At 57.1% G+C, this 9,363-nt stretch overlaps 1 protein-coding gene across 1 annotated transcript; it reads left to right on the forward strand.

The window, feature by feature from the left end:
• Positions 1-4,186: 4,186 nt before the first annotated feature.
• EDF1 (endothelial differentiation related factor 1) lies at positions 4,187-9,123 on the forward strand. Its single transcript, XM_032261854.1, has 6 exons — positions 4,187-4,273; positions 4,304-4,389; positions 7,387-7,438; positions 7,811-7,971; positions 8,273-8,366; positions 8,890-9,123. The coding sequence occupies exons 2-6, from the start codon at positions 4,312-4,314 to the stop codon at positions 8,949-8,951; spliced, it is 447 nt and encodes a 148-aa protein (XP_032117745.1). The 5' UTR covers positions 4,187-4,273; positions 4,304-4,311; the 3' UTR covers positions 8,952-9,123.
• Positions 9,124-9,363: the final 240 nt, after the last annotated feature.

Raw genomic sequence — 9,363 nt, forward strand, 5'->3', positions numbered from 1 at the left:
AGTGGTGTGATCTTGGCTCACGGCAGCCTCGACCAACCGGGCTCAAGCGATCCTCCCACCTCAGCCTCCCAGGTAGTTCAAACCACAGGTGTGCACCACCGTGCCTAGCTGGTGTTTTTATTTTTTGTAGAGATGGGGTTTCCCTATGTTGTCCAGGCTGGTCTTGAACTCCTGCACTCAAGTGATCCACCTGCCTTGGCCTCCCAGAGTGCTGGGATTCCAGGCGTGATCACACTGCGCCCGGCCTGCAGATAGGTTTAATGCCCCTCATTTGGTTTGATGTGCCGGGATAGGCCTGTCCCGGTCGCTGATCTCGTCCCACACTGAGGGGAGCGATTGGCATCTAGGAGCCAGTGTCAAAATCCTTTTGGCCACAGTTGAGCAGCAAGGTGGTGTGAGGAGAGTGTTCTCAGGCACAGTTGGCCTGGAGTCTGTTAAGCTCCGTTTTGTCTGCTCCACCTTCTTCTGCTGTCATCTCAAAGTGAGGGGCCAGCCTTCTTTTGTTGGGAGTTATACTTCTGCAAAAATTTGATAAGTAACAGGTATAAACTGGCCGGGTACAGTGGCTCACCTGGCATCCCCGCACTTTGGGAGGCTAAGGCGGGTGAATCACCTGAGGTCAGGAGTTCGAGACAAGCCTGGCTAACATTGTGAAACCCGGTCTCTACTAAAATTACAAAAATTAGCTCGGTGTTGTGATTATAAAAATCCCAGCTACTCGGGAGGCTGAGGCAGGAGAATCGCTTGAACCTGGCAGGGGGAGGTTGCAGTGAGCTGAGGACCATGCCATTGCACTCCAGCCTGGATGACAAGAGCGAAACTCCATCTCAAAATAAATAAATGAAAATTTAAAAAAAAAAAGGGCTGGGTGCGGTGGCTCACACCTGTAAACCCAGCACTTTGCAAGGCCGAAGTGGACGGATCAGGAGATCAGGAGTTCGAGACCAGTCTGGCCAACATGGTGAAACCCCATCTCTACTAAAAATACAAAAAAGGAAAACTGAAGATCAGGCCGGGGTGTTGGAACATGCCTGTAATTCCAGTATTTTGGGAGGCTGAGGTGGGAAGATCACTTGAGCTCAGTGTAAGGTCTGACTGCACTGTGGACGGCATGGCAACCCCCATGAGCTACAGGTATCCCTCCGGAGGTCCTTCCAGAATTAGAGAACCTGAAATGGCTGTAAAATCATGGAGAGGAAGAATGATCAACCCCTGTGGTGCCTGCTGAACTCTGAGACATTCCCTATTGTTTCTTATTGGGGCTTCAATTGACAAGGCCATTGGACTTTGTAACTGACTTTGGCCAACCCCATGACTCCACCCCCTACAACCGTTTCCCAGCTTGCAAAAAACTGCCCTAAACTGTAACGTTCCATGGCCCATCCCAAACCTATAAAACCAACTCCTATCCCACCTCCCTTAACTTTGGCCTCAGCCCGCCTGCACCAAGGTGAATCAACAGCCTTGTTCTCACACAAAGCCTGTTTCGGGGGGTCTCTTCATTCAGCACACACGTTTTAACACTCAGGAGGTCAAGGCTTCTCTGAGCCATGATTGTGCCACTGCCGTCCAGCTTGGGCAACAGAGCGAGACCCTGTCTCAAAAACAAAACAAAACAAAACAAAAAAAAACCCTGAAGACAAAGAGACAGTCTTGAAAGAGCCAGAAGACACGTCATATTGTCACATAACCTGCTGGGGAGCCAGGACACAAATGATCACTGATTCTCACTGTCTACGATGGAAGTCGGCAAACAATGGGATGACATTTATACAACAGTGTTTCCTTCAACACAAGGGAAAACAGTGACGTTTTCAGTTATGTGAAAGATGAAACCACAGCGGATGGTCCTGGAAGGATGGAGAAAGGCTGGAGGGAGATGATCCCAGAGAGACGCTGAGGCCTGCAGACGGAAATGAGGAGACTTCTTTTCTCCAGAAGGCTTTGGAATTGTCTTTTCTCCATGCGTGAAGCTAAACGGGTAAGTGTGGTAGACAGAAGGTGATGTGACATCTCCAGTGTGGTCTGAGAGGCTCACAGACCTCCCAGAGCAGCTTCTCCATGCCAGCTGCTTTGCTCTGGGCTCTGAGTAAGTTGGAAGAATCCCGGAATAGGAGGGAGTGCCTCCAGATGACCCCGGGGAGGGACAGAATGCACAGAGGACAGCCTCACACAGACATCTGTAGCCATCGTGCCTTGGTGCAGGGACTGCGAAGGACAGCGCAGGCAACTCGTGGCCTCAGGCCTGGACTCGTGATGGAGGGTCAGACGGGACAACGGCTGTCCTGGTGGACACCTGCAGAGGTCCCCTCTCCCGCAGCCGAGGCTCACTACAGAGATAGCTCAGCCCCACTTGCCTGGGTCTCCAAGGCTCTGAGAAGAGCCCCCCAATGGTTCAGGTCAGGCGCTGGCTAAGTTTGTCACACAGGAGGCCTGAACTGCAGCGTTCACAAGGCCGCCTTTTCCAGGCCAGCTCCGCCTTCATCACACTCTTCCAGGAGGGAGTACCAGCATTTCTGGCACCCAACTAAGTGGGACTTGAGTGCAGATACATCCAGTCAGGATTTATGAGATACTTTTTTTCTGTCTAGCTGTTTTTTATTTCAGGGAGAGGGAAAGGGGCTCAGTCTTTCTTGGCAGCGGCTTTCCTCATGGCAGCCAGGACCTTGCTCAGCTCTTCCCACTTCCTTTGGCGCAGATGTGCGTCCCCAGCCTTTTCTTGATGAACTTGAGGGTCTGTTTGTCCTTGGAGACCTTCAGGAACTCCATGGTGCCCTGCTCGTAGAAGCAAAGCCACACACCTCCCTGATCATTTCCTGCATGAACTTGGTGTGTTTGGTGAGACGCGGAGGCTGTGCCTGGGCTTGCTGACGTTCTTGGTCACCTTGAGGCCCCTGTTGAGGCCCACGGCCACAGGGTAGCGAAGAGCCATGGCTGCCGTGGCGGAAGGGGCTTTACGGGGTATTTCCATGCAGTTCATTCGCATCCTTGCTGGCCGCCTGAGGCTCTGGAGTCCTTAGGGGAACCGAGCCTGGCGCTGGAAGTCCGAGGGGAGCAGAGAAGCCAGGTTTGTATGTACAGAGCCAGCAGTGGGTCCGCAAATTTCTTCCAATCATCCAGTGTGAAAAACAGCAAGATTCAACTTCCCACTGCCTGCTTAGAATGAGTTGTCTCCTGAGGAGTGCATTTGGGAATGCAGCAATTCCAATTTAATACAGCACTTATTTACGTTTTCTTTTTGGATGGGGACTGCATTTATCAGGATTCTTGCTTGTGGAGCATAAACCTGCAGCAGTGCTCCGGGGAGCTCGTCCATTCAAAGCCCGGAAGTCCGTACTGACCATTTGGCTCAACGGTGGCCCACGCCTGTACTCCAGGCTTTGGGAGGCAGAGGCGGGAGAATCAATCGAGCTCGGGAGTTCCAGCCAGGGCAACACGGGGTCCCCATGTCTATCCCACAAAATACAAAAGTTAGCCAGGTGTGAGGGCCGCACCTACAGTACCGGCCATTTGGGAGGCTGAGGCAGGAGGATCGCCTGAGCCCAGGTCGTCCAGGCCGCAGCGGGCTGAGAGCGGCCGCTGTGCTGCGGCGTGGGCTACAGAGCGAGACCCCGTCCCCAAAAATGAGAACCTAAGAGCTGTCGGACGATAATGCGGAGCTTGGCTGCGACGCGGTGATACAGCAGGATCGTCGTGTAACAGACACACTTGACACGTTACAGGAAATACACACAGCAAAGCCACTCATGTTGCGACCCACACTTTCACAGCTTTGCGTTTTTTCTTAAACACAGCGGCACCCCGCACCGCATTTCGGGCCCCAAGGGCGGCGTCCTAGCGCACAGCTCCCAGCCGCGCAGGCGGCAAAACAAAGCGGTCGGCCCAGCGCGAGCGGGGACCCCGCGCTCCCTCCGCCCGCACGGCCCGGCCGGGGCGCGGGGCCTGCGCGCTGGGGCGCCGCCGCCATCCGCGTGTGCTCGGAGACCGTGGGGCCCGGCTCGGGGGTCCTCCCGACCCGCGCCCCGCGTGGCCGCCGCGCCCCCAGGCCGGGCCACGACGTGCCCCTCCCACGCCGCCGGAGCGCGGCCGGGCGCCCCGCAGACGAGCCGAGCGCCGATTGGCCCCGAGCACGGGAAGGCCCGCCCCCGCGAGCCGCCAGCCAGTGGGAGCCGGGGGCGGGGCCGCGCCTCGGCCGCCGGAAGCGGGGCGGCGCCGGGGGACGTCGCGTCACCGCGCCGGGTCGGTAGCAGCGACCGCGGAGCCGCCGGAGGGACGCCCGCCTTCGCCCGCCTTCGCCCGCCTTCGCCCGCCATGGCCGAGAGCGACTGGGACACGGTGACGGTGCTGCGCAAGAAAGGCCCTACGGCCGCCCAGGCCAAGTCCAAGCAGGTGCCTCGCTGACTGAGGAGCGCCCGGGCCGGGCGGGGCGGACGCTGGGCCGGAGCCGCGGCCCGTGGGGCGGGGGGCTCCGGGAAGGGCAGGCGGGGGCCGGGACAGGGCGCGGGGGACGCGGACAAGGCCGGGGTGCCGGGCGAGGGACCGGGTTCGAGGGGCGCGGCGTGTCGCCGCAGCAGGAGGACTGGGCCAGGACCGGGGTGGGAAGGTGGGGGGCGGACCCGGCTGGGGATGGAGGCAGGGTGCGGGCGACAGGGGAAGGAGAGGGGCGGGCGACAGGGCTGGGACCAGTGCCAGGCTGGGGCGGGGAGGGGACAGGGCAGGCGCTGCTGGTGCGGACAGGTGTGAGGACAGATGCAGGAGGTGGGGCCGGGGGCGGGGACGAGGCGGGGGTCCCTGTGTGAGGGTAGGGGACAGAGGACCAGGGTGGGCACGGGAACAGGGGGAGGGATGGAGGTGGGGACGGGGCTTGGGAGGACAGGGACTAGAGTGGGAGACAGGGTTTAGGACAGAGGTGGGGACTGGGGCAAGCAGCAGAACAGCGGTGAGGGTGGGGAATTGGGGTTGGGATAGGGCTGGGGGCCAGTGGCCAGCAGTGGAGGGACTGGGGCGGGAGACTGGGTGACTGGGACAGAGGCTGGTGAGCTGAGTAGGAGTTGAGGACACGGGATCGGTTCCTCCCTGAGAGCTTTCTCTCTGCCTGGGGCCTGCTTTGTTCTGCTGGTCAGATGCTGCCCCAGGTCTGGGGAGTCTAGGGACCCCATGAGCAGGTGGACCCTGCCTCCCCCAGTTGCACGGGTGGAAGATGGGTGTGCCCTGAGCTTTAGCGTGGCTGTTGGAGCCGAGGATCAGCTGTGAGTCTGATGTAACAGCAGGGACAGTTCAGTCCCCGCCTCTGCCTCATGTATGCCCTCAGGCGGCCTAGGGCTGAAGCCTTTGAGGCCACTGGGCCAGGATGTGCTGGGCTCTGGTGACAGATATTCGTTGGTCTGCCCTGCCCTTATGGGTTGCACAGTCAAAACCAAATTCACTTTCCTTTTCTTTTTCTTTTTTTTTTAAGACAGAGTCTCACTCTCTTGCCCAGCCTGGAGTGCAGTGGTGTGATCTTGGCTCACTGCAACCTCTGCTTCTGGGTTCAAGTGATTCACCTGCCTCAGCCTCCCTAGTAGCTGGGATTACGGGCGTGTGCTACCATGGTCCGGTTAATTCTTGTATTTTTAGTAGAGATGAGGTTCCACTATGTTGGCCAGGCTGGTCTCGAACTCCTGACCTTGTGATCCACCCACCTCAGCCTCCCAGAGTGCTGGGATTACAGGCGTTAGCCACTGCGCCCAGCCCACTCTCCTTTTCTTTTAAAGGAAACTTTTTTTTTTTTTTTTTTTTTTTGAGACAGAGTCTCGCTCTGTGATCCAGGCTGGAGTGCCCTGTTGACATCTCGGCTCACTGCAGCCTCCGTCCCCCAGGTCCAGCAATTCTGCCTCAATTTCCTGAGCAGCTGGGACTATAGGCGCACTCTACCACGGCCGGCTAATTTTTGTATTTTTAGTAGAGACGGGGTTTCACCATGTTGGCCAAGATGGTCTCAATTTCCTGACCTCATGATACGCCCGCCTCGGCCTCCCAAAGTGCTGGGATTACAGGCGTGAGCCACCACGCCCGGCCTCTTTTAAAGGAAACTTAATGGCCACAAGCTCGGAGTCATGGAAACAGTTGTGTCTGTGAACACATTACAGTTAGGATGCCCCACAAGTCACGTCTCTGAAGTGTTAAAAATGTCCAGAAATGCATGATGTTAATATTCAGTGACTGCAGGTCCAATGGCATCACCATTACTGCTGATGTTTCTGAGGAGCCTGCAGGCTTCCACGCGATGTGTCATTTCTTTGTTACTAGGAGCCAGAGTTGGGGAGGAAGGCAGCACCAGGCCAGCATTTGGCGTTCCTTCCTGCTTTTGCAGTGAAGTCCAGCAGAAAGTAAATCTATGCTGAATATGATTTCTCAAAAAGAACCCACTAGCGCATACCTGCTATTCAGGAGGGAGGCTGAGGCCAGAGAATCACTTGAGCCCAGGAGTTCCAGACCAGCCTGGTCCACATAGCATGACCACGACTCTAAAAAAAAAAAAAAAAGCTCTTAGGCCGGGCACGGTGGCTCATGCCTGTCATCCCAGCACTTTGGGAGGCCGAGGTGGGCGGATCACGAGGTCAAGAGATCGAGACCATCATGGCCAACATGGTGAAACCCCGTCTCTACTAAAAATACAAAATTTAGCTGGGCGTGGTGGCGTGCGTCTGTAGTCCCAGCTACTAGGGAGGCTGACGCAGCAGAATTGCTTGAACCCGGGAGGCGGAAGTTGCTATGAGCCGAGATTGTGCCACTGCACTCCAGCCTGGCGATGGAGCGAGACTCTGTTTCAAAAAAAAAAACCAAAAAAGCCCTTAGAGTTTGTTTCTCACAGCAAAGGAAGTGATGTTCTCTTAGTAGCAGCGTATTGTGAGTTTCTTGGATGTTTGATTGTAGAGGGTTTTGTATAATGAGTTTGGGGTTTTGTTATACTTAGAGAGTGTCTCACTCTGTCACCCAGGCTGGAGTGCAGTGGCATTATAGTATGCCACAGCCTCAAACTCCTGGGCTCATGTGATCCTCCTGCCGTACCCTACCTATCAGCTGGGACTACAGCCTTGCACCAGGATGCCTGGCAATTTATTTTTATTTTTTTGTCGAGGCAGGATCTTGTTGTGTTGCCCAGGCTGGTCTTGAACTCGTGGCCTCAAGTGATCGTCCTATTTCGGTTTACCAAAGTGCTGGCATTACAGGCGTGAGCCACAGTACCTAGTTGAGCTTGGGTAATTGAACGCAGCACTGCGTGTCAGTCCCTGGGCACCACTAGTCCTCAGCAGCGTGCCAACTGGCTAAAAGCTGGCCTGAATTGGTGTGTGCTGGACACTGCCGAAGTTCGTTTTGACCAACTAATGTTTTCCCTTTTTCTAGGCTATCTTAGCAGCACAGAGACGAGGAGAAGATGTAGAGACTTCCAAGAAATGTAGGTGCTTGTGTTTCTGCCTTGACAACGAGGCTGTGCCTTGGGGTCCGTGTGCCGGTGTGTGTGGTGTGGGCGGCACCCCCAGGAACGTTGTCAGCTGCACGCCTGCCTGCACCGATGCTGGCCGGAGCCCTGGGAGGCAGTGATCTTCCCAGAGCAGCTCTGGTTGGCACGCGTGCAGCTGCCTGTCCCCATAACTGAGAGAAAACTCTGGAAGTCCATGCCCTGAGGTCTGTGAACGTTGGACAGTCTGGTTTCCCATGTCCCCTTGAGCTCAGGCAGCCTCTGGGGTTTGGTTACCACTCTGAAATTGTTTTTTTTTCAGGCTAATTCCAAACCCTCTTCTCTGCTCTTGCCTCACACTGACTCCAGGGGCTGCTGGCCAGAACAAACAGCATTCTATCACCAAGAACACAGCCAAGCTGGACCGGGAGACGGAGGAGCTGCACCATGACAGGGTGACCCTGGAGGTGGGCAAGGTGATCCAGCAGGGCCGGCAGAGCAAGGGGCTCACGCAGAAGGACCTGGCCACGGTGAGCCTGCGCTGGCCCTCATCCTCCCGGGGCTGTCGGCTTGGGGAGGGGGCGGCCAGCGCTCAGACAGCACTCGGAGTGTGGACTCCACCCGCCTGATGCTCCTTTAGGGAGTGTCTTGGCAAGCAGGTCTGCCGGGCTCTCACGGAGACCCGGCTGCATGTGGCTGTGCACCCCAGGGGCCCCAGAAGTGGTTGTTCTCGGGTGACGCTTCTGGGAGGTGGTGCACTGCGGGGTGTCCCACCTGGTTCACAGCACGTCCTAGTGGAGCGGGTGTGTATAAAGCACATCTTCTCTTTAGAAAATCAATGAGAAGCCACAGGTGATCGCGGACTATGAGAGTGGACGGGCCATCCCCAATAACCAGGTGCTGGGCAAAATCGAGCGGGCCATCGGTGAGTGTCCCTCCACTCCTCGGCCTGGGCAGGGAGGCCACCCGCTCCCAGCTGGGGTTGGTGAGAGCCAGGCTCAGGGGTTTAACACGGCCCTGGGGTCCCTTGTTGTCTGGATTCTGGAGCTTTGCTTCTCCAGGCAGTACAGACTAAGGAATAGTGGGGGCTCTGCAGGCCTCAGAAACTCCCCAAGAGCAAGTGGCGTCCCAGCCAGTCCCTTCAGCCTGTGCAGCTGGCAGGGCTTTCTGAGCCTGAGCACAGTGGGGCCGGGCCCTGGCATGTGGGGCTGGAAGCCAGTTCTGCAGAGGACTCTGGTTCTTCCGGAGAAGGGTCTCGTGTTCTGTCAAGGATGATGAGACTCATCCTCTTAAAGATTAGATGTGAGGCCCAGGAGTGCTCCTGTGCTGAGAGCCCCGGGGGGAACGGGGGTGGCGTGGCCCTCCTTCCCAGCAGGTGTTGAAGAGGGGCGGCGTGGGGGCAGGAGGGTGTTGGCGCTGCAGTGGCCAGTGGTTGTGGCTCGTTTCAGGCCTCAAGCTCCGGGGGAAGGACATTGGAAAGCCCATCGAGAAGGGGCCTAGGGCGAAATGAACACAAAGCCTCGAAATCAGTGCGCTCCAGCTGATCTCGTTCCGCGGGTTCCCCTTGGCCGCCAGCACCGCCGTGGGTCTCCTCACGGGCCGAGCGGAACAAGGGGTCCAGCTTTTGGGGGCCTCCCCAGCCCATTCCTGCTGTCAAACAAACAAAACCTTGCAAAGCGTTGGCTTCTGCTGACTTTTTCTATCTGCGGCACGTTCCTCAGATCGGGGTGCAGAACTCGGTCTTCCTGTCTGTCCTGCCTAGTAGTAGGGTGTCTGCCTAGTAGCAGTTGTGGCTCAGGAGCCTCGGGGAGCTCTGAGCACCTCTTTACATGCAGGTGGGGGGTGGGGGCCCGAGGCGCAGAAGGAAGGGAAGCGGGGCCACGGGATTCGGCTCTAAAGAGAAACTGGGAGAAGTTGCTGCC

This window comes from Sapajus apella, unplaced genomic scaffold (assembly GCF_009761245.1).
Source record: "Sapajus apella isolate SASKATOON/1434 unplaced genomic scaffold, GSC_monkey_1.0 scaffold126, whole genome shotgun sequence".
Lineage (NCBI taxonomy): Eukaryota > Metazoa > Chordata > Mammalia > Primates > Cebidae > Sapajus > Sapajus apella.